Source organism: Parasteatoda tepidariorum, chromosome 9 (assembly GCF_043381705.1).
Source record: "Parasteatoda tepidariorum isolate YZ-2023 chromosome 9, CAS_Ptep_4.0, whole genome shotgun sequence".
In the NCBI taxonomy this organism is placed as follows: domain Eukaryota; kingdom Metazoa; phylum Arthropoda; class Arachnida; order Araneae; family Theridiidae; genus Parasteatoda; species Parasteatoda tepidariorum.
In genome coordinates this window covers 50,128,277-50,154,569 of record NC_092212.1, presented here as the reverse complement: position 1 = coordinate 50,154,569, position 26,293 = coordinate 50,128,277, and the positions used below count along the sequence as shown (strand labels likewise).

Sequence of the window (26,293 nt, the reverse complement as noted above, 5' to 3'; positions counted from 1 at the left end):
ATGCAACTGAAAATAATACAAGTATATCATTACAATGCGACAAATCTTTGATAATTAAAAAAAATGCAGACTTTAAATATGAAAAAATAAATAAGCAGAATGTTAAAATTTTTCTCAATTTTTAAAAATCTAAAGAGGTTATTTAAATAATGGGTAGATTCCAATAATTTTAAGAAAATGGAGTTGGTTTTCATTTTCATGCTAATCTTATTTTAACAGTGGTGAGCTGTCAAACAAAAGGAACCACAACTCAGACAATACAGGGAAAACAATACATCCATCAGACATTGTATCTCAAAAAGCAAAAATATGGAGATGGCACACAATTTTAAAAAAAAATATGAAAATAATCTGCACTGCACAAAAATGTGTTCATAAAAAAAAAGTTAGCTCAAAAAAGGCACAAAAAAAGCGAAAAACTAAAATGTTTGGATTTTTATTACAAGGTCCCCTATCATATTGGTTCAAATGCTGTGGCTGTTGTCGTCGGCCATTAAGGCAGAAGCGGTGCGATAGCTCTTGTTTTCCAGGGCTCCCTCTATGGTCAACCCGTTTATAGGGCCAGAGCGCCCTCTATGCCACCCGTTTATAGGGCGAACCGATTCATACATCCATTCATTCATCCACAGATCGCAATTTTGACCTAAACCAGAAAACGATCAATCTCTAATTCAGTACCCCCAGAGATATTGAGTTGTTTTGGGAACATGGGAGGACTTTGGTGACCCGACAGATTTAACGTGCACCAGTCACCATTTACTACGCGAGAAGTCTTCGACCGGCTGGATTCGATGTCACAAACGTAAGTCCAGCACCCTGCCAACCAGACAATCTATTGGTTCAATGCTATATATCTATGCTAATTAGTTAGTGCAAACTATATTTTAAGTTACGAAATTAGACAGGGAGAAAAAATATTTTCTGTATAAACGTGTATTTTTTTCAACGGATTTCTGACCCTCAAAATACGGAGTTAGCCACAATCTTGGAAATAGGGTCACAATAGTTTGGTCAGGAGAGCCGTTTAAAGTTCGGGCACTCTTAATTTTTACTTTTTTTTTCCTATTGCCCTATCTCAAGAACTGTTTAAGTGAGTTGAAAAGCACTATTATAAAATTTCTTCGATCCAAGACATTCCAAGGCAAAAAATAATTTTTAATAATTATTTATCATTTTATGATATTTTTTATATTTTATTTGATAATTAGCGAATAGGTATACAAATTTTTCAATATTAATTATTTGAACATTTTAAAAAATATATGGCAAAATTCAAAATTTAAACGAAATCGGTAATATTAAAAATACGACTTTTTTAAAAATCGATCTTTCAGAAATTATTGGATCGACTATGTTGAAATTTTGTAATTTGCCTTTCAAAATTACACTGTTTAAGAAGATGCAAAAGTTTGTATATTTTACAATTCAAAATATTTTCGACTATCATTTTATAAAATAACGAAGCATAATAAAAAACAAAAAAATATTTTTTTGGCGTGGAATTGTCTTTGATTAATTGAATTTTATAATTGTGTGCACACATTTTACGATATACTACTTAAAAAGTTCTCGAGATATGGCGAAATACGCAACAAGTAAGATGACATTAAGAAATTCAAACTTCGGGCGTCTCTCTTGATCTACCTATTGGAACCATATGTCCCGCATTATGGCTACTGTAACGAATCAAGTTATATTAACCCCTTCCTTCTCGCTCCCGTTAAAATGACGGGGCAAGGCTTCGCCCTCTATTTCTCCCTCCCGTGAAATTTCCTGGCTGGAGTGTTTAGTAGTAACGCGCCACTAAGAATAAAACTAATTCATTCCTTTTGCCCGGAAAACACTTTATTTCTACTTTACACACCAGATGGCAGTACCAGGATATTTTTAAGGTAATTCTAGACAGTTAGTTTATTTTAAACTAGATGTCAGCACTAATCAAATACGTGTATTTGGCAAAATAGGCACTTTTATGACCGTTTTCTTGAAGATCAACCGATCGTTAAGGGGTTAAGAAATAGTTCTTTCTTTTTTTTATGTATAAAACATTAATTAAACAACCATACATAAATTAACAAAAATAAAGTACCCGTAACGGGTTAGTAATAAACTTGTAAAAAAAATAGAAAAACCTGTAACCGGTTACTATAAACCTCAAAATCAAAAACTAAAACTATCTCCTAAAAAATCAGCAACTGTCTGGTGAACCATTAATTTGTCTTGTGCTTTTATTTTTAATTTATCTCGTTATATGTTTTGTTTCTTTTATGCATGCTTTTGTTAGCCAGACATTTTTTAAATATTTTTAGACATTATACTATCTTCTCCTTATTTTGAGGGTGAGGAATACATATCCGTAGAAAAAAAAATCATGTTTATATAGAGAAATTCTTTTTTGTGTCTGATTTTGCAGCTTGCAATATTATCTGCACTTATTTATCAGCATATTTGAGGTCGCAGCTTTGAACCTTTAAGATTGAGTCATCACACGTGAAGAACACTAGATCAAAAATTATACAGGGTGTTCCTTTTTTCTCTCTTTTTGAACTGTACATTTGCCCCTGTATTAATACATTGAGTAAAGTAATATTCAATTCTAATACGCTTTTTAACTTGTTGTAACACACATCGCCACTCTTAATATAATTGTTTAGAATCTCTGTCAAAAATGATGTCGAAATTGTTTATTCATTATGGATTCCAAATTTAAGAGGCAAAAAAAAAAATATTTTCAAACTCTGTTTTATCACTATATAGAAAAAAGTGATTAAGGCATCAAAACAAGTTTGATTGTCTGAAGAAATTTGTAGGTGTTTCGGTTTGATAACCACCATTCATCTCCTCTCAATTTTATTTGACAAATAAATAGCTTTTGATGTTTCGATGCCTTATTCATTAGTAACTCTTCAGATTTCAAAAATAAAAATTTTTTTTTTCCTTAAATTTGCCACTTATAACGTGCAAGTAATTTTCACTTCATTTTTGAAAAGTATTCCGAAAATATATGTACATTGAAGGCGTTGAACACCTTGTATTATTTATTTTAAATGTACAACAGATTTAGAGAGTACTGTGCAGATTTTAACAATGCAGATATAAAAATATTTTTTAACACATACTTTAATTGAAAACCCTATTTAATTTTAACTACATTTTAAATTATCAAAAAGCTAAGACTTTAATTGGCAATTTTAAATTAAAACTCTATCAGACAGCAATCAAATGGTAATATGTTATGGTTAAGTATGTTTAGAATATTTATTATACCTCTTTAACCTCTTCAGGACCCAAACAAGCACTTCCCTGGGCCCGCACGCACGGAGTTTATACGTACTAATACATGATGCAACACAAGAAGGCTATATTGAGATCATGTCCGTGCTTTTGGGTCGCTGGAGCCAGAGAGAAATCATGAATGATACCGTGGGCCGTGAGGGGAGAATCACGTGATCAGGTATTACAGTTCTGAAGGGGATTTGAAAAGAACATTTCCCTGTTTAAAAATAAGAAACAATTTTTTGGAGGGCAGGTGATAAATCAACTCTTATTTAGTCACATTTACAAAAAGCGCCTGTTTTAATTCGAAAGAACATATTTAATTAACTTTCTTTTCAGTATTTTTTTTTAATGATGCCTCTTTGTTGCTATGGCTAGTACCATTGTTATTGAAAACTTTCTTTTGTTTTTTGTAGTCATCGTCAGAAATCATTTGACCATCCATTGCTGAGTAGCCACTTAATAATGCTTCTTCCATTTCATTTGACCCTGTGGCTTTTCCCTTTCGATTTTTAGAAGCTTCAGCCGCACTGTAAGTATTTTTATAAAAATCAGCGAAAAGAAACCAAAATAAAACAGCATGAAGTCCAATCCACCATACGAAAGCTTTTGGGTAATCACAATCTCTGAACAGCAATTGAAATGCATGTACGAAGATTATTATGAATTGAATCTGCAACAATAAATGAGGATTAACTAAAATTCATGTGAACAATAGTTAAAAATTTGCATGAAAATACACATTCTAGCCAATAACAAAAATTAACTTCTTTCTGTTCAGTTTTTATTATTTTTGTGAAACAACGGAATTGAATTTCGTTCCTTTACAGCTGTACAGAATACTGAACAGGATTCTCAGTAATCTTTCGACTTGTCAATGAAAGTTTTGAAAAAAGAATCACATTAAAATGTCACAGTTGAATATTTAATAAGGAAAAAAAACACGGTTTCAAAATTACATCCGAAGCCAACAGCAGTTAAAGCAGGATTAAAAAGCAACCAAATCCTTCTTAGATATATCGAGCAATAAATCAGTAAAAATAAATAATTCTTTCCTCTACGGCTATGCAGAATTCTGGGCAAGATTCTTTCGATTTGTCGAAAAAAGTTTTTAAAAATAATCACATTAAAATGACATTGTTTAATATTTAAATGGAAAAGACACGAGCTTTCAAATTTGAAGAAATACTTTCAAAACAAATAGTTAAATTGGGATTAAAGCACTAAATTAAGCGACCCAGGTACGGGCATGGCCGATACGGACCATAAGGCCAAATCGGGATTTAAAGAAACCTACCCTTTTCCAACCCAATAATTAATCAATAAAAATTAATCAATGTACACTCTAACGTTTTCAGATAATCTGGCACACAACGCTGGGTACTTCTAGCTGCCACCAAAGATAGAACCTCAGTCCCTAGCAATCTGTTAGTACCTGAACCATTGAACCATCGTGGCTTAATAATAATTACTGATTACAATTTTAATTGCAATTTGAAGCAATAACAGGTTACAATATTAGCTGTAGGCGTTATTATAACTAATACAAAACAACGACTGTAATGATTATAATTAATAATGATTGCATTCAATCTAGGTTAGATTTATAATTTTGATTACGAGTAAGCATAATCATACTTAATCTAAAATGTATCTACTTTCTTACCGTAATCAATAAAATGTTTCTTATGGATGGCTATGGCAGAACGACAACAGTCAATAGCGATCAAGCATTAATTAATTTGATAATTAAAAGTTGTTTGAATAATTGCAGCTAAATTATTCGAACCAACAACATGGAAAATCAAAATATTCTGGTTTTTAACTCAAAAAGATTAAAACTCACCATTTGGAATGTGGTCATATACTTTTTCCACCACAGGTATTTATTCATATGGGGACCAATTGCAGCCAAACCGTAGTAGCTGTACATCAAAATATGGACGAAACTATTTATAAATGCAAAAAATGTACTATGGCCACCTATAAAAAAACTTACAATATGTTAAGGGTAATAAAACAATGTAACATAAATTAAAGATAATTGAATAATCTAACTCATATTGCGTAAGTGAAGTCACTCAAGTAATATAACACATGTTACGTTAAAGCAATAGAATAACACACACTACATAAGTTAAAGGTAATCAAATATATGATAAGTTAAAAGCAATAAAATAATATAGTACATACAGTATAAGCGCATAAGTTAAAGCCAATGTAACAGTATTACAGGCTCATTTATAATATTTATTGTCAATGGTAAAACGTCACTAATTAAATGACAGGAAATTCACTGTTGAATCGTATTTTCATCTTGTTATAATCTCGAAGGATGCATGCCAATTTCAATTTATCACCCATTTAAATGCTCATTGAAACCCCTTTACAAGCTAAGCTTAGATTCCGGATAAAGTAGTGTTTTTTTCCCCGAGGATAATCACTCGCCTTAAGAGCTAGGCTAAAAGCCAGCTAATATTAAAGCTTGAAACTAATCCAATCCTACATGATCCAATAATCAGATGGAACTCCGGATCTCCTCCGAACTACGATCAGAGAAATTAAAGTGGGGAAACGGGAAACTCGTAGTGGGGCGAATAATATATTAATTGAAAATAAATTGGGCAAAAAGTCACAACCCACAGTAATAAAATTTTCACATCCATACTGCAAATAATTACATACAACCAGAACTTTCATTCTTCACAATCAATAAGGGTCACTGTCATGAGACAGCAACACAATATTTGTTTACCTTCTGAAGCAGCTACAGATTACTGCAGTATCTGACAGGAAAATCTATACATGTCTAATCTACAAAAATGTTAATACCCATTTTTTACCTCAAAGTCTAAGGCTTAGTACAGTCTAATTAGAGTTTCAGATATACATATAAAATTACAAACCGGAACATGCTGAAATTTGTTTTTGGAGATTAAAGGCATAGATTACCTTAGACTTAGAGGTTGGACAGCTCCAAAGAGCAGGTCACATCGATCTGAGGTCTATTGTACCCAAACCCTAAATCATGATGATTAACAGGAAAGCTTTATGACTGCAATGAAGTTCAGTAAACACCTGACCGGAACGTCCTGCAGTTCCCAGGTCTTAATGCAATGGTGCCCTAAATGCTATGATCTTTGAGCAGGATAGACCTCACAATTACAATGCATATGTCGTGTAGTCTCCTCCTCAAGATGACAACATCGACAAAGAGAATCAAATTCAATACCAATTACGTATTGGTGTCTACTGAGGGTGTAGTGTCCAGTGAGAGGACCAATGATATTCCTCAAGCCGCTCCTTCCAAGCTTAAGAAGCTCTTTTTGACGTACTCTAGGACAGTCACGATTCAGCTCTTTAGCTTGTCTCTGACCATCCGAGTTGTGCCATTGCATTACTTTAGTTCTCTATGTACAAAGGTAAATATGGAGTTTCAACTTGTCACGGCTTACGGCAAAAGAGGAGCAAAGAGGGTAAATGAGATGAGAAACTTAAATACTGTTATTTAGACAAACAAGGAATTATGATGTAACTTCCTTCACTGAATTAGATGAGAACAAACAATCGGACTAGCAATTTGAAGTTATAAATGTTTTATGAACAAAAAGTACAATTTTTACCTGTCACTATTAACGCATTTGACATTTTCATCTAGAAAAGTGATGTACAATTCGTGTATTTTATTAAGCTAAATCGAATGAAAGCAATTACTACAGCTAGTCTAATCAGCAGGACTAACAATTCATAAATTTAAAGGGTTTTTATGTATAAAAATTACTAGTTTTCGGTTTGAAGTTATCTAATCAATTGACCGTACTATCTAGATAAAATATAGGCAAGGGAAGCATTGTTTCGTATGTAGTTTTCCACGATGAATTAAAGGAAACCAAACACGAGATTAACACTGGGTAATCTGAGTGAACTGTAAACTGTAAACACTGCTAAACAAAGTAACACTGAGTAAGAAGTATGGCCAAAACTACCAGAATGTAGTGAAATTTAACGCTTTTCTAGCTCTATGGAAACATTAAAAACTACAGTAATTTTTACCAAAGTGATTTGGTAATGATTTTGGTAAAATTAAAAATAAAATATGATTTTATAATACGTGATAAAATTTGTTAAGAGTGTTAAAATTTGGCACTATTACAATTTATTTGGTTTTATAAAATTTGGCAAAATATTATTTATTTGGTTGAATTTACTCTTCAGTTTTATATCTTTTACTGAATGTGTGATAATAAAAACTATAATTTTGAAAACCAGAATTTCCAGTAAACCAGAATTTCTAGTTACCAGAATTACTTTCTCCGTGAACAATTAATTTTTGGAAAATGTGAAATAATACATTTTATTTCTAGTTTTTTTCCCCTTTTTACTATAAAAATTAACTATTCGTGATTATTGTTACTTGTGATTCGCGATTATAGCCTATATATTTACTCTGGATAATTTGATAATTGCATCTATGTTGTAAGTTAATTGGAAAATCCAACTCTTTGTAAGCAGATGATGTTATTTGTTAGGCTTACTTCAGTGAGCTTTGTAGGTGCATTTCGAAATTATGACGGCAGTTTGCAGAGAACTGAATATAACTCATAATAAATGTAGTAGTCACATATCATAATCCCTCTTTTTAACTTCAAGAAATAAAATTTATAAGAAGCTTCTACTCAAATTTAGCAGAAGTTTCGGCACATTCATTTTTTAACAAAACAGTGACAACTAGTTTTCTCAAAGAAAAAAAACTTTAATTTTTTTAAAAAAAGGACAAATAAAAACTACCTGGTGTAAATTTAAGACCAAACCAACAGCTCATGGGCATCAATCCATGGTGAACTACATGTAGGGTTGTAATTTGATTATATTTCTTTCTCATAACAAAAAATATCTGAAACGAAATAAAGTAATTCCTGATTGTAATTATTGTTATTAATAGCAAACTTGACGTATGCTACGGTATCGTATGAAATGGTCTAAATAATAACTGAAAGCATTGATGAATGATCATGGGTAATCACATTATGAAAACACATCATTAAATTATTTAGTTTCCTAAGCAGAATTCAGTTTGCCGCTCCGTTTTCGAATCTTTAGTTACTTTCATTACACCCGGCTAAAACTTTTAATGGAAAATTATGTAACAAAAATAGTTTTCTAGTGTTTTTACACAGTGATTTTTTTTAATTTCATCGTATTCAAAATTACTGTAATTCAATATTTTTCTAAATTTCAACTTATATTAACAAACTTTTCTTTAGATTACTTCAATTACATAACACTGTAAATCGAAAACAGTAGAAATATAGCTTATTTAATCTACTGTATAATAAAAATCTCCTACTTAAAAACACTGTATATTATTATAGAACAATGTAAGTTTAAAAGAGTTAAGTCATAGCTTATATAATCGGCAATATTTTTAAATTATCTTTTAATTATTGAATACTGTAAGTATAAAAAAGTACAGATATATAAACAATAATTTACAAAAAATGAGTTACAATCATAGAACACTATATAAAATTATAGAATGCTTTAAATTTAAAAGAGTATATAGTTAACTTTAAATACAATGCACTAAAAATATGTAACAATCATAAAATACTGTATACAATTATAGAGAATTTAAAAAAAAACTAAACTCAGTGGCGCTACAGTCCATAGAGGGCCAAGGCCTACTGTGCTCATCTCAGCTTTCTTGACCTTGGGCTCTGGAGTGCAGGAGCAGATGTTCCGATTAGGCGGTCAGCCGAACGCAGAACCCCCAGTGTTTAGTTCCCAAGCCTGCTTGGTACTCATTTATCGACTCACTGAAGGGATGAAAGGCTGAGTCAACCTTTCCCGGCCCAAGGATCGAACCCAGGACCTGTGGCATGGGAGCGCGAAGCGCTACCACTTAGCCTCCGGTCGTCCAATTATAGAGAACAGTATGCTTAAAAGAGTGCAAAAATCTTATTTAAATTACAATATTCTAAAAATATTTTTCAGAATACTCCAAGTTTGAGTACAGATCTTGCTTATTTAAAATACTGTTATACTAAAAATATCCATTTTCGTTAAATGCTTGTTAATATGTTTGCTTCCTGACTAAAACAACATTTTCTGGATTGTATGTAACCATATTTGTATAGAAGATTGTATATAACTATATATAACCATATAAGTGGGTTGTATAACTTGCTAAACTATACATTTTGATTTATTAAAGCCTGACTTTTTTTTTAAATCATACAATTTGAACCCATACAAAGTTTGGGCAAGTTTAGTTATACGGTAGAAACGAAAGATAGCTAAATCGTTTGTTTTTTTTCAATAATGCAATAAGCAGCGATTCTAAAGTTTGCTTTTTTAGGTCATACTTCATTTCACTTAAATATGCTTGCTTTACCCTTAACTTCTTAATGAACTTTAGAAACCAAAGATTAGGCGAAACTGCCCCAGAATTCAATAACTAACTCTTCATCAAAAATATTAAAAGAATATCTAACTAATATTTATGTAGTTTATGTTCATATGTATGTAGTTTGTAGTTATGTAGTTTATGTTTATGGAGTTATTGTTCATAAGATTTGCCATTCTCATTATGAAATAGCCAATGAAAGAAATAGCTAAAATGACTGGCTACCAATTTTTACACACTGTAAAAAATTCCGGATCAAGTTGCGCGGTAAAAAGTATAAGCGCTCAGCCAACGCCTCCTACAACTGAAAGCCTCCACACGGTTTTTTATTGGTAGTCCGATCGTGGAGGATATCCACTTACCGAACGAGTCATTTAATACAGAATATAGTTAAAAAAGAAAGTGGTAGCAAATATATGACTAAAAATTTATTTTATTTATGAATATTATTGAAATGCCTTATTCACTTGTCAACCACTACAGATTCAATTCTCAAATATATAAGTTAAATTTCTCTCAATTACTTTTATAAAAGGTTTTAGGTACATGCGCACAACTGGTTCGCTTTTTAAGCAGTCTGCGCGGACTACTTATGAAAGACCGTGTGGAGGCTTCTTGATGTAGGAGGTGATGACTCATCGAGCTAGGGATTCTTATAGTAGTGTTTTACGGAACAAAAACTCTTCTATACTGAAATTTTTATACACTAATATTTACCGCTAAGTCACCGAACCACTTTAACTAGGGGGCTAAGCTTAATGTACTAGGTTCGCTCACTCTCACCAACCTCGAGGATTGCTTCGCAATAATTGCTGTTTCTTGGAATAAGACAGTTGAAATAATAATTCAACTAAAAATATATGTACTAAAAAGAACACTTGTGCCTCCACTTCCCATGTCTAATTATTTCCCTTAAGATGTATAAGTGAACATAAATCATTTTTCTAAGTAATCATTTTTTGAAATAACATATAAAATTAAAAGTATATTGTTATAACAAATTTGGTGAGCTTGCAACTGTAATTTAATATTTTAGCTTAATAAACGGACGGATGTATTTTGAATAAAATTTTTGCACTTACCGTATTGTTGCGTATAAATCTGGAAGTTAAGTTCTAAATCATTTAACGAATCACTTTAACCGTAATTTAATGTAATTTGCACCAAAAGAGATAATTGTAAAACGATTAATAAGATTCGACTCCGATGTAAACAACTTTATCTTAAAATGTAACGCAGAATTTAATTATTCAATGGAAAACTGCGACACTATCATTAGATTTTTATCTATATTTTATTTTATAACCGTCAGTGAACAGCCGATCCAATTTTCGAATTACGACTACTAATGTTCAACTCCGTAGCCTTGTAATTTTGAACCCAATCCAGAAGACAAGGGAACTCCTGGATCAAGTATTGGGAGAAATTTGCCTTCGTGGAGGATCTTTAGAAGGAACTAAACCATATTTGCGTTACATGGTGAGCAAGACGACGAAAACCTCCCACGAGGATATTTTTACGCCAGCACTATGGTCGAAGCAAGTCGGATACGGAATTTGTATTGACCAGTCATCACTGGAATTCAAACTGGGTTAAAAATTTTACGATAAAGGTAGATTTTATGGAAAAGTGAATTTTACGGATGCATACTCAGGGTGCACTTTTTACCGTAATTTCATTCGGAGATACAGTGCAATGTTTTGTTTAAGAGTTTTATCAAGTTGTAATAATGGTTATACTTTAAAATTTGATTCTTAGAATTTAAAAATTAATTAGAAATGAATTTACGATACAGGATTTTTAAATAATTATGCATGTGTATAAAAAAAAACTTATATTGAAGGGGAAATATTTAAGTACTTTCAAAATTTAAAATAAAATCAATTTATTTATTTTTTTAAATGTTCTTTTCAAAACCCGCAAAATGTGTAAATTATCTGCAAAATGTGTAAAAGTTGGCAGATATGTATTTATAGCTACCAGTACTCTTAGTGTACGATTTGATCATTTCCTAACTAGCCTCATACTGAATTAGTTCAAATTTTAGAAATCGTGCATTAGTACCCAGTATTTGAGTGACTTCATGCTATTTTTTCTTTCTTTATGAGTCTCTTACTTTTGATTCTGTTTTATGCGCGTTCTTCAAAAACAAGAGAAAAAAATTCTTTTTAAATCATTTTTTCTAAAATTTAAAAATAATAATAATTAATGTTAATTTTTGTAAACTTTTTTAATGATGTTTAATTTTTTAATCTTTGAATGTTTAATTCTTTGTTCTATTTTAAGCTTCTCATAATTTGCTTATTATTTTTTTTTTACTTTCTTTTAATCCTTTCCTGTAATGCATCAGCATCTTTTACATTTGTTTTAGATTTCGTAACGTTACTTCTTTGATAGATTTAAATGAAAAATTCGTTTGTGCCCCTCTGCGCAGACAAACGAAATACGTCTCTAAAATTGAAAAATGTCAAAAGAATTTTGAAATAATAATCATAATATAGCAATAATAATAATAGAAAAATAATCATTGGAAACCCAATTAACTTTTCATTTCGATCATTTTATACTTACTGTGTCAGTAAAATCCACCATTTTTGACAAGTAATACCACCAGGAGATGGATAACATCTGAAACAAATAAGGAAAGACATTACAATTAAAATATATCAAAAGATTTGAAATATAAAATAGACACGGATAAATTATTGGCTAAGTTTTCTTTACAATGATAGAGAAGTATTTAAAATTTATTTTGTTTCTTAGGAAAAGGTTTCTGTAAAGTAGCTATTCGTAACGAGTTATTTGGAAGAAGCTATTATCACCTATCTCCATAACAATGCTATTACTTAAAATATAATTAAATATATTTGTAATAATAGTAATTTGTAAAAATATTTTTTATATAATAATAGATTAATAATAGAATTGAACAGACAGTACATTTTTATACAGTATTTCCCATGCATTTTCAACATACTGGTCAAAAATTAAATAAAAAATTCCCCACTGTTTGAATCCATGAGTTTTCCGTGAGGTTGTCTTCTAGGTGCAATACGGTTGGGGACTCAGCTAGTGATTAAATACCTACAAATGACGTCATCCTAGGCTAGGCAAACAGTGACATTTGTCGATTCAGAAACCAATCATATTCGGTGCTCACACGTGACGTCACTTACAGATATCCAATTAAATCTGATTTAAATCACATGGTTAGGCATAATTATTTGACTTCTTCTCGTGTTGCAAGTACTCAATTGCCAGACTGTACACGTTTTATAGCCAGACGTACCAAGTTTTAAATTAACATTATTTTTTTAAGCATTTTTTTTTCTTATTTAAATCTTGATTTGCTACCTAATTTTAAACAAATATTTTAAAAATTTAAATTAACTTAATACAGAACACTGTTCTTATATTAAGGAAAATAAAAAGATTAACTCACACCAAGTGCTTCAGGGCTACTTGAATAATCAACTGGTTGGCACTTAAAACTGTATAAACCAAACCAACCATAGATTCCAAGCTAAAATAAAGAATATATTAAAAATCATATGTTTCACCCTTATAATTCTACGAGAAACAGTTCTCATCAAATTTATTGATTATGATATGTAATATTTCATACTGCATCTGCAATACAAATGAAATAAAATGACGAACTCAGGAAAAGATGGACAGGTCAGAAAATTCAAAAAGAAATCGTAATATAGAACCGTTTTTAGAAATATAGAAACATAAAAATTAAGTAACATTTATAACATTAGCAAATAATTAGTAACATTTATGAAAATTATTGCCGTAAGCAATAGTGCAACATTTATTTCAATCAATATAATTAAAGGTTTGGTAGACCTAATAAATGTTTGCTATACAAACACGATTATATGATCAGTCACATTATGGTACACATCATCACACTTAATGATCAAATATGACATTAAACACTATTATATAGAGCGCAATGAACATAGATGGCATGTTAACTATACAGCTATTAGGCTTCAAATTGCTTAATCAATTTGCTTCTGACATTTGCTTATGCCACGACGTACAAGCGCTTGATTTTGCTTGCCTATAATGTTTGCGAGAAGAAAAAAAGAAAGAATGTGTGAGCATTAGTAACAAGTGCCAATATTCATTGTCCTATTTGTAGTGTTTTATTTATTTATTTTCAAGGAAATATAGCAGAATTTTTTTTACTTATAATTTACCGATATCTATCGAGCGACAGTAAGTGGCAAACATCAGCATGATATCATTTACATTTCAAATAAGATTTCTTGAACTAAATTCATTTTTTAAAATAAAAGAGCGTGGATCCTAGAATAGCCAATCCCGTGGCGATTTTTTGAAATCTCGCCAAGCGACTCTTTGAAATCCCGCTAAACTAGGTTTCTGGAAGATATTTCGGATAGATATGTTGTTCTTTTATGTGAGATATTTTTTATTTTATTTTATTAAAAACATTTTTATAAATTGGTAATAATTTAAACTGTTTTGCTAATAATAAAAAAACAACGTTGATCTAAGCAATAATAGCCAACTTTACGAGATTTCAAAAGGTCGCCGACGGTTGGACTATTCTAGAATTTTACCATAAAAGAGAAGTAGAGTTAGGATCTCTCTTGTTTGGAAAGTAAAAAGGATAAATATATACTGTTGTACCCCTTGGCGAAGACGGGTAATTTTTTGCGAATTTTGCTTATGTGATCCCTCGAGCCCCTTAGAGTTTGGTAAGATATCATCATTAAAGCTACTTTGAGTAGCAAATACCCGCAGCGAAACAAGGCTCAGAGTCTATTCCCAGCGCCAAACTCTTAAACGGCCTACCAATTAACATCAAATTCTATTTTTTAATTTTCCCCGCTCTGCACCTCATCGTGGTTCGAGGGTCAAACGTCTTCGGACGGCTAACGCAGACGGAGGAGCTTTAGACTACTCTTTAGAATTCGAGCACTATTTGAGTGATCTAGATTTGAGCATAGGAGAGAAGTGAAAGAATTTTTTTTTTTCTTTTTAGAGTTGCTGAATTAACTTCTCATTTTATTCACGTCCAAGACAAGGTGTGATTCGGAGGAGGAAGATCCTCCTGAGTCATTTAATAACTCGTTTGAGGAATCACTTAAGGAATGGGCCACGTCTGGAATTTTCTTAAGAGAGAAATTATTGAAATTTATAACCAAGAGTAATGGCAAAGTCTTGAATCTGGTCATGGCGCAAAAGCTAATAACTATGGCATTTGAGTTCAGTGATATAATAACGAAGCAGAATGAAGTGTTGTCTTACACTAAAGGACTCCAACACGAAGCAGAAAGAGCGCTGAATGAAGTCATAAAAGGGAAAAAGAATAAAACTAAGCAGAAAGGCCAATCTTACGCAGACGCATTAAGGAGTCAAGGTGCTGGAGAACACAGACCAATTTTATTTTATTTTATAACCGTCGTTGAACAGCCGACCCACTTTCACGGGTTTACGACTACTTACGTTCAACTCCGTAGCCTTGTAATTTTGAACCAATCCAGAAGACAAGGAAACTCCTGGATCAGTACCCCCAGAGGTATTGATTTGTTATGGGAACATGGAGGACTTTGAGACTCGACAGATTTAACGTGCATCAGTCACCATTTCACGCAGACCAATTATCGAACACTGCATTACTTTAAAACCCACGAGCAAAAATATCGACACTGACATTGAGAAGGTCGTGAAAGAAAAGATCAATCCCGGTGACCTAAAGCTGGGTCTCATAAGGATAAAGAAAATAAAAGACGGCGGAGTATTACTCAAAATTGAAAAGAAAAGCTCAATAATGGATGAATTAGAAGAAAAGGGCCTGACGGAGGTGTTTCATTGCGAGGAAATTAAAAAGAGAAATCCTAGAGTCATATTATATGAAGTAGAAGAGACGAACTGCAAATAAGACTTTGAAAAAATATTGAAAAATTCGAATAAGGAATTTGAAGAGTCAACACCCAAAGTTTTGTTTCCAATCAGGAGTCGAATGAAAACTCCCTGGGTTATTACGACTAAACCGAGTGCATTTAAAAGAATAATAAGGCGCGGCAGGCTGAGTCTTAACTGGACATTCGTGAGACTGAAAGAATACATCCGTCCTTTGCGTTGCTATAAGTGCAACAGGCTTGGCCACGTCGCGAAAGTGTGTGAACATCAAGAAACTTGTGTTAATTGCGGAGAACAAGGACATAAGAAAGATGCTTGCAGTAACAAGAGTTCCTGCATTAATTGCAAAGAAGCAAACCAAAAGTATAATACGAGACTTCGTATAAATCATAGCGCATGGAATCAAACATGTCCTTCTCTGCAATGGGCCAGAGAAAAGATTCAGCAAAACACCAAGTATTAGATTTTCCTGGGAGTTCCGGAATTGTGAGAGCGTTCTGGCACAGCCAGTATTTTTGTAACTCTTGACTATTTCATTACTTTTTTCAAATTGTTTGTGATCAATTGTTTTTTGGTTTTTTGTTTGTATTCTAAGTTTTGAATAAAGTATTGGTTTGGAGACTTCCAGTCTTGGGACATCTCGACGGACCGCAGGATGGCAGACGCCCACTGCTGTCGACCTGGTTCATCTGCAGGTGATTTGAAGCCGCCCCTGTGGGTTCGGACTCGTTGACAAACTTTTCTCCTTTGCTCATTGACAAGAAGTGGTGCTCTTTGTCGTGCGTGACTCGGGGCCATGTACCCTCAAGTGTCCATGCACCACCGGCTCCGCCGTCTGACTTTGAGGATCTTTGTAACCATGAGTCACCTAGTATACTCCGGATGCCCCAATTCAGGGGCGGATCGGATTAAGCCTGTCTCACGTGTTACGTGTTGCCATATAAAATGGCGAAATAGTAATACATAAAAAAAGCATCTATATACACTAAAGCCTAACATTATTTAACACTTATGGCCCACTGCCTAAACCCTGATTAGCTAGCGTGACGGTCTTCAAAGTCTGCTCCAAATGCCAAACTGAGCAGGCTCCTCCCGAGCACATCCTGAACTGTTTGGGACTTTCCAGAGAGGACATATATTCATCCCCCCTTCTGGTTCTCGATTACCTTAGGGTCAACGGTCTGATGGATCTTGTCTGACTTCGTCAGGCATTTGGAAGATAAGCCACAACAACGACAACAAAGCCTAACATAACAAAAACATATAAACATGAGATGTATCATAAAATAACTGAGTTTCCGTAAATAAAACAATATCATCAATTTTGAAGACCGACTTGCCGATAATCTATGGGGCACCTCAAAATATAAGAGTAAGAAAAATCATTGCTTTTATTAGGTGGGTTGCATTTTCATTTTGAAATTCATGGTGTGATTTTGCGGTTGAGCTTGAGATTTGTAAATTTCTTGAGCTTGATTTTGCTAGCTTAGGGATGGGTTTTTATGTTTATGTATTTCCCCTCTTCAGGTTATGATTTAATATGTTTTTTGCCTAAGCCAATTCTCAGCGACAATGCTAAGAGCGTTATTTCTGGGTTAGCAACAGTTTGACAACAAGTGTCGACGCTTCACTTCGGCGTTGGCGGCCTTTTTTTTTTTTTTTTTTTTTTTTTTTTTTTTTTTTTNTTTTTTGGAAAATAGCTCCAATTGTCCAACGTATTCCATCATTTTACCAATAGATTTTACCTGTCGAAATGCTAGATAGTTTTGATTTATGTGTGATCATATATTGTTTAAACAAACATTAAATTAATAACTATATTTTAGTATTTGCCGGTAAGCGCATGAAGCAAGAAACAATCATGAAGTTATGCGAAAGAAAGTGCTGTTATGAAGGTTTGCAAGTGATAGCGCGCAAGGGGCTTTAGTTCTCTGTATTATATAAGAGTAATAATTTTCAATACTTACACCATAAAACAAAATAATGTTAAATATAACCATCGAAAAATTGTAAATTATCATCATCCATCTAATATCTAGAGGCTTCCTGTTCTTCATTAGGTTAGGTCCTAAGTATTTCACTACATACACATATGAAAGACATATAAATAGTGTGGGAATGGGATTTTTAGTCATAACCCAATCTTCAATTCGAGGATCTAAAAGAGTTACGGACATTATTACTTTAAAAAAATTCATCAACAATCTCCAGAAGAAAAGTTTAAATCAAATTAAAAAGATTTCACAATTTGCAACAGTATAGTAACGTTTTTTTTAAACAAACAAATATAACTTTATTGGGAACAAAAACACATAAATACAAGGAATCAATCATTCAGTTTCAGACTCATTCGTCGTCAAGTGGAAATTCCTGTCCAGGCGACAAAGAAAAGTAATACAATAAATTTAAAATAGAAATTAAAAAAAAGAAATTAAAAAAGGGGGGTATTACAATCATAAATTATTTTGCTCATCATAAGATGTCATATATTGTTGAACACTGTAATAATAGAAAGCAAAAAAAAATGCATGAAACTATATAAAAAAATAACAAAATTACATAACAAAGGCAACATAAGAAATTCATTTGGATTGGCACAAGACTGGTATAAAAAATCAAATGCTTCCTTTAAAGTGAAAAATAGAGATCTAAATCGTCAATGTTCATCACAAATTGAAATAAAGCACGCTTAAAAGAAGAATATATTTTGATGTTTTGCAACTGAAATGGTAATTTATTATATAATTTAGGTGCTAAGTAAAAAAACTGTTTTCGTGAAATTTCTTTTGTAAAGAAGGGAATCTCATACATTTCAGTTGGTCTCCTTTCAGACACATTAGTTTTTAATTTGCATATTAATTTATTGTTGTGTAAATAGAGTAAAATACGAAAAAATACATTATGGCGAAATGGTAATAGGTTAATTCTTGTATATATATTGGTAGTAGTTATACTTGATTTTTTTATATTTAGAGAATTAATAATCTTGAAGCATTTATAACACTGAATTTATTAATTTTAATGCACACTGTAAAATAGCTGGAGACAGAGCTATTGATGTAACCAAACTGACAAAAGCTGAAACAAATTACATGTTATACTAATTTGTGCGAGTTATTTTATAAATGTTGATGTGATTAACCGAAATCGGAAAATGTCGACTTTCACTAGTGAAAGTCAACACATACCTAATGTTGTATGAAAGACTGAATATTTGATTATATTCATGCATATTCAGACCATCACCAGCGTATGTCGAAAAATACAAGTATGTTCTAATGATAAAAAAAAGAAATCTAAACTACAACTGACAGTGCTCGGCCCTAGCCTGGGATCGACGCGAGCTCGGACGACATTAACTGAAAACAGGTTTCAGACTCATGATAAAATTTCATAAACTTTTTTACTATTTTCAAACAAACGTTTGAAAGTGGTAAAAAGGAGGCTTCCTCGTCAACTGATGATCTGATCAGTAATTAAATATTTAAGAAAATGAAACACTTAAATGTATTATAATTACAGCAATCTACTATTTCTATTTGGTGTTTTTACTTTGTAAGGTTTACACCAATTGTTGTAAATTGACTTTAATTTTACTCAAGATTTTGATTTTCCTTTTTGTATTAGTCATCTTGATATTTCAGTAAGTTTTTTTTTACAGGTTATAGGAAAGGAAAATTTAATGATTAAATTAAATGTTTAGACAAAAAAAATTTTGAGTAGCGATACCTCAAAATTTGGTCTTTAATAACATATATCTTGGCCTCACTCGGACCTGGGTTATAAGTTATCCGACGTGTCTTGGGCTCTGGGTTGACCCGGATAAAAATTCCTTGGCCTCTGATTGACTTAAACAACTAAAAGCGAGTCTGAATTTCTCTCTAGTTTACACCAGGAAAATATACACCGGGCAGTGGCATTTAACTTTTAAATAAAAAATCTATAAAAAATGTAGGCAATTGTATACCAGACAAAAGCATTTGAAAAACATCAGTAAAGAGAATATCGTACAAATATATTCAAAATAGTAGCTTCTAATCCATCAGTAAAGAGAATACCGTGCAAATATATACAAGATTGTACACTGTTGGACAAAATTAAGAGATGGAAAGCCTTTTCGCACATTTCTATGACGCTATATTCTTTTATGACGCTATTTCTGGACGGCTATTGATATGGAGGGAACCTGGAACCCGATACCATCCCAGCAACATTATCGAAAGGGACCATTATGCCGGTGGAGGACTCATGGTTTGGTCAGGAATCATGCAAGATGCCATGTGTTTGACAATGGTTCCGTGAATACCCAGTGGTACTGGCAGGAGGTCCTAGAGTCCTATGTGCGTCTTTTCAGGGGCGCTGTTGGCCCTGAGTTCATTTTTATGGACGACAATACGCGACCACATAGGGCTCTCATGGTTAATGAGTATCTGGAATGCGAGGATATTCAACGAATGGATTGGCCAGCTAAATCCCCTGACCTGAATCCTATTGAACATGCTTGGGATGATTTGGGAGAGCTATTGCGATGCGCCAACCTCCTCCCCCCCCCCCAGAACCATTCTGGAGTTAAAAATTGCTCTGGTGGAAGAATGGGAGGATCTTCCACAAGTCCTCATTAACTCCCTTATTAACAGCATGCATACTCGTTGTGCATGCTGTCTGTCTGTCAGGGGTGACCATACTGGAGGCAACACACACTGTACAAGCCTCTCCTTTATTGTCATATTTTATCCTTAAATTAAGACTACATTGGATTTATTGGCAATAGGTCTTGCCAGTGAGTGTCACTTTAATTTTTGTTTTGCATACTTTATTATCATGGAATAAGCTATATCCATACCAAATTTAATTTATTTATATTCTGTATTTTTTAAGATATTTGGGAAAATGTCTTCCATCTCTTAATTTTGTCGACCAGTGTAGCTTCTAATCCTAAATAACATCAGTAAAGGAAATACGGGCAAATGCATACTGGGCACTTAACATTATATCATCATTAAAGGGAATACGGGGCAAATGCATACCACGCAGTAGGACTTAACCTTTAAAAAACCATCAATAAAGAGAACACAGGGTAGTATATACCGAGCAGTAGCTATAACCTTAAAATCATCAATAAAGAGAATACAGGGCGAATGTATACCGAGCAGCGACACATGACATATTACCTTTGTTTCTATATAATTTCGGAATAAATTTCAAATCGTCAATGTGCTTTGTATTCTGTGTGGGAGTTATGAATCAGTTTTGTATCTATCAAAAAATTTCGGAATACATTTCAAATCGTTAATTTGCTTTGTATTCTGCGTGGAAGTTATGAATCAGTTTTGTATCTATCAAAATAAAAATCATACAAACAATTATAAATTTCTGATTTCATTTAGATAATAGTCTAAGGTCACAACAAAAGGGTCCAAAAACGTAAAGAAAAAAAAACATTTTTATTAATTCCAAAATACATAAATATTTATTAAAATACAAGCATAGATGGTTTTTTTCCATAAAAATATTATATTTATTTCGTGAAATATTAATATACAATTCTAGTATTGCGATGTAATGAAATTACAAATGCATTAAAATGATATTTATCTGTTTTCTTTAACTTTTCTACTATTGATTTACTTTTTATTACAGAAATGTATTAAGAGTACATGGTAAATATATTTATGTGTTTTTCTAAGTTACGAGCTAGCCGTATACCGTTTTTTGTAGTATGGAATAGAAAACTTAAGCAATCTATATATCGATAATAATTAACACTACGCAACTAGGCATATCTATATATATATTTCTCTTACACGGCGATAAAAAAAAGCCACATTACAACTCCCCGAATGGCAACGCTAGAAAATCGACCAATCATTGCTGCTAAGAATGTCACATGGTGAGGTGGCTCAACATATAGCGCTTTTAAAAGCGGAAACTGAAATAACCAGAGTGTAAAATATTATGTGCGTATGCGCATCGTATTTTTTGTTAAATAATTTATTTATTATATATCAGTTTATAGGTGGTAACGAGAAGAGTTTTGTGGTTGCTATGGTGATTATTTAGAATGTAAATTGTTATTTATTTATTTTTTTTTTTGAGTGAGTGTGATATTTCTTTTTTGGAACTGCGATGCTGTAATTTTATTGTTTAGTTAATAAATCTTCCTTTTGTATTAAACGTGATAGTAGTTTCCTAAATTATTTGATTCGAAGTCCTTTGAGTTTTATTTGAGGTCAGTTTATTTTGTATTTTTTGACAAGAGAGAGCATTCTCACCAAACGAGATTTCTTCCGAAATTCAATGTTTTGTTTATGCAGGGTTTTTCCATTGCAATTTCTCTTATTTAAATTTTTAATAGACTTAATTATAGCCAAAATTTTAACCTTTTTAAAGAGATATCAGTTTTAGAAATTTTATCTTAAGATTTTATACTATAGCACATTACTAATAGGTTTAACGAATTACATGTCATTTATTTGAATTAAAATTTATTTTACTGACTTAGTATTTACTAAAAAGATGTAAATTTTAAAAAAAAAAAAGTCGTTATATGGATTTGAATGATTGTTTTGAATTCTTAGAATTTTGTGAATTTGCAATGTATCTAAGTTAGTAGCGAGCGAAGCGAGCTTGGTTTGCGAAGCAAACCATATAAGATTGCGTAGCAATTTTCGGGGGTTGGCGAGCGTCAGCGAGCAGGGGGCGCAGCCCACTAGTTTTATCATTATTTATAATTGGGTATACTATAGCCTACGTCACAGATCGTGTTATTCCTACTAAATTTAACTAGTAAACAGCATTTTCTGCGAACCTGATTTCTAGCAACAAGTAAAAGCATCAAACGAAGTGTCTTGTTATAAGTCGCTACTCGCCAGGTTGGAATTGTATTAGTCTAGTTCCTTTGGAAATAATTTATATTGTTGTTTTACCGAAGTTTATGAATTTAGTAAGCATATTTAAAACTCAGTTTATTAATTAAACTAAAAGGTAAATGTTATTCCTAGTAAGTGGAAGTAGTTGTGCTTTTTTCATATTATACCCAATTGTAGCACACCTCGTATATTACGAAAGACTTTTCAGAAATTGAACTTATCAATGCAAAAATTAACTACACATTGTCACCAAAAATTATGCTATTGCTCGAGTCCAACTTATGACAGTCAAACAATACCACTAATGAGTCATTGTTTCCGATAATTCCGCACTTCAGTACAAAACATAACTTTTTTATTTCATTTATAGTTGATTTTACATTATTTAGATTTATAAAAACACGACAAGTTCGACAGGCAGGTCTGATGTCGCTTGCAGGTATCCATTTAAGTCAAATCCGAAAATTGTTTTGTCGGGATAATAAATCCAAGACTGTAACATTAACACGCCATGAAAAACCACTTGATAAGACATAGTTGCAAGAACCAAACTATAAACGAAATGAACACGTTATTTCATATTATTCTAGAAACACTAATTCGGAGGCATAACCACACATACCGATCACGTTGATCCTTGATCTTACCTGTCATAACAAACAAAAGATAGTTAAAGAGCACGCAATAGACTCCCAGGGAAACTCGTTTTTGATTAAATAGATCTGAAAACTTGTAAACATCAATGACGCCCTTCTTTAAATAAATGAAAAGAAGTGTCAATTTGCAGGAATGCCTAATGCTAAACCCATGAAAAAATATTATTTTTGAAACAAACTAACTAATCGGGATTTTAATGCTTGTTTTACGATACGTAGCTAAAATTTTTCCTTGAGTACGCTGCCTAAATCACGAGATCCTAGTACAAAGGCTTCCGTAGTTATAAAAGAGACACACAGACCCATGCACATAAAATGTTTGAATAATTTTACTACTCCTCCTAATGTCTCACGATAATCAAAATCAGGGGAATAAAATATTAAAATTATCGTAAACAGAGAGATAAACTATAATAAGAGTTATAGAAGAATTGTTACAAACAGTAGTTAAAGAAGAGGACAACATTTATTAGAAGTAAATAGTTATTATTCAAATAATTAAGCAATTTGTATCAAACTCATATTTTCAACAAAAAAAAATAATAATAATAATAATGTTCTTGTTATACGAGTATTTGTGTTGATTTTACAACATAACATTTCCTATATAAAATGTGAAGAAAATGACTTAAAATAAACCATTTACATGTTATTTAATGTTGTTATTAACAGTACATGTTTAATGTAATGTTAATGTTAAATCTCCTAATAAAAAAAACTAAAAGACAAATATGAAAAAGGTGAAAATAATTATCTAAGTTCGAAAGTTCAGAAAAGAGCCGTCTTTAAAATATATCGTGTATTTTAATTAGTATTGTATAATATTTATGATCGTATATTTTTCATTTGAGTTCTTAGAATTGGCTCTATTACATAAAATAAATAAAATGTGATCAAACTGAAAATGCGATTGTAAATTAAAATAAAAATGTTAGCATACCTTATGTAATTAACATTTCTATAATGTTTTACTAAAAATACTCCTGACAAAAAATTAAGAAAACTCAAATGTGTAGAAGTTCAAAATATGATTTGAAGGTTACTAGTTCAGAGAAAAGTCGCCTTTATTATTGCATTTATGATTGTTTATTTTCTATTCAAGTATTTCTATTGGTACTATCACTCAACACAGCCCAAATAAAATCCGAAAAAAAAATTAAAAAGCGATAGTAAAATTTAAAAAAAAAATTAACATGCATTATTTCACTAACATATTTGTTACATATTATAACGCTGTACTAAAAAAAATCTCTTAATAATTAAAAATTACTAAAAATCAAATGTGAAAAAATTGAAAATATGATTTGAAGTTTACTAGTTCAAAAAAAAATAAGTCGCATCACAAAATATATTGAAGCAGACAATATTTAAATATTTTACAGCATACAGGATTAAAAAATATATTATTAACAAAAGGCTTACCAGATTTGTCATCGAATAATTTGTTATAAAACTGCACAGCATGATTCCATATCATTTTTAGATAAAATGTTAAATAAAACGATACAAACACAAAATGGACAAAATACCCAAAAACCAATGCCTATCTTCCTTTTTAAATACTTCACCTGAATCAATATAACCTCCCAAGAGACGAGAAGTATTAAACCTTTCAAACACAATTGATCAGGCTAGGATCAAAAATGTGATTTAAAAACTATTTTTTTATTATTATTATTTTAGCTTTAAATACATCCTCTTCAATGTATATGAACTGGAGACGTTTTTTTTTAGTAATTAGGAATGAAAAATGAGTTCTGTTTCCTTTAAGAAGTTACAGGTATGTAATGAGGGGCATTGCTTCCTCGTCTATTTTCATCATACGGTTGACGTTTTGCTTTTATGAAGTGCAAAAATTTTAGTGTTAATTGTATAATCCGATAACCTTGAAAAAATACACATTGAATGAGTGCGTCAATAATTTTTTTTTTCATTTGGATTTATTTTAGAGGATTATGGGGACTAATATTCCTTTATCGTTCTCTAATGTTAAATTAGGGAAGGTGGAGGAATTCTACCTTTACATTTTCCTTCACAAGTAATGTGTTAAAACTAGAGTTTCACAATTTGTGCAACTTTATTACAGCTTGAAACCGTTTTCTAAGAAAAGGAAATTTCCCAATATGCGTTATTTTGTACAAAAACAATAGTTTAAAAATTAAAAATCGGACATTGCGTTACACATAGAATAATTTGCTCACAATTTAGCGCTTATTTTCTCATTTCAACTCAAAAACAACTGATAGAATTTTTTGTACACCGCAAAGAATTCCGGATCAACTTACGACATAAAGTACTTTGGGAGCATCATCCTTAAATTCCATTTTACCGTGAATTCGTTTTTACCCATAAGTATTATACAGTTTAGTATAATATAGTAAGTATTACATAGTTTTTTTTTCATTTGGATTTATTTTAGAGGATTATGTAGACTAATATTCCCTTATCGCTCTCTAATGTATAATTACAATAGAAAAAAAATTCTACCTTTACATTTCTAAGCAAGTAATGACTTGCAATTAGAGTTTCATAATCTGCGCAACTTTATTACAGCTTGAAAGCGTTTTCTAGGAAAAAATATTTCCCAATATGCTTTATTCTGTACAAAAACAATAGTTTAACAATAAAAAATCAGAAAAGATTCGAAGATTGCGTTATACATAGAATAATTTGCTCACAATTTAGCGTTTATTTCTCATTTCAACTCAAAAACAACTGATAGAATTTTTTTGTACACCGCAAAAAATTCCGGATCAAGTTACGACATAAAGTACCAGTACTTTGGGAGTATCATTCTTAAATTCCATTATACCGTAAATTCATTTTTACCCTTAAGTATTATACAGTTCAGTATAATTTAGTAAGTATTATATAGTTTTTTTTTTCATTTCGATTTATTTTACCGGATTATGTAGACTAATATTCCCTTATCGCTCTCTAATGTATAATTACAATGGGAAAAAATTCTACCTTTACATATTTGAACAAGTAATTAGTTGCAATTAGAGTTTCATAGTTTGCGCAACTTTATTGCAGCTCGATAGCGTTTTCTAGGGAAAAAAATTTCCCGATATGCTTTATTCTGTACGAAAATAGTTTAACAATAAAAAATCAGAAAAGATTGAAGATTGCGGTAGACACAGAATAATTTGCTCACAATATTGCGTTTATTTTCTCCTTTTTAC

The 26,293-nt window shown here is 31.7% G+C and overlaps 1 protein-coding gene across 1 annotated transcript; it reads right to left on the bottom strand.

The window, feature by feature from the left end:
* Nucleotides 1–1,827: 1,827 nt before the first annotated feature.
* LOC107437978 (very long chain fatty acid elongase AAEL008004-like) lies at nt 1,828–24,897 on the bottom strand. Its single transcript, XM_016050131.4, has 7 exons — nt 24,531–24,897; nt 17,551–17,741; nt 13,125–13,205; nt 12,254–12,310; nt 8,065–8,170; nt 5,123–5,259; nt 1,828–3,949 (listed from the first exon to the last, which is right to left on the bottom strand). Exons 1-7 carry the CDS (start codon nt 24,583–24,585, stop codon nt 3,596–3,598), a joined length of 981 nt encoding a protein of 326 aa, XP_015905617.2. The 5' UTR covers nt 24,586–24,897; the 3' UTR covers nt 1,828–3,595.
* Between the last annotated feature and the right edge of the window lie 1,396 nt (nt 24,898–26,293).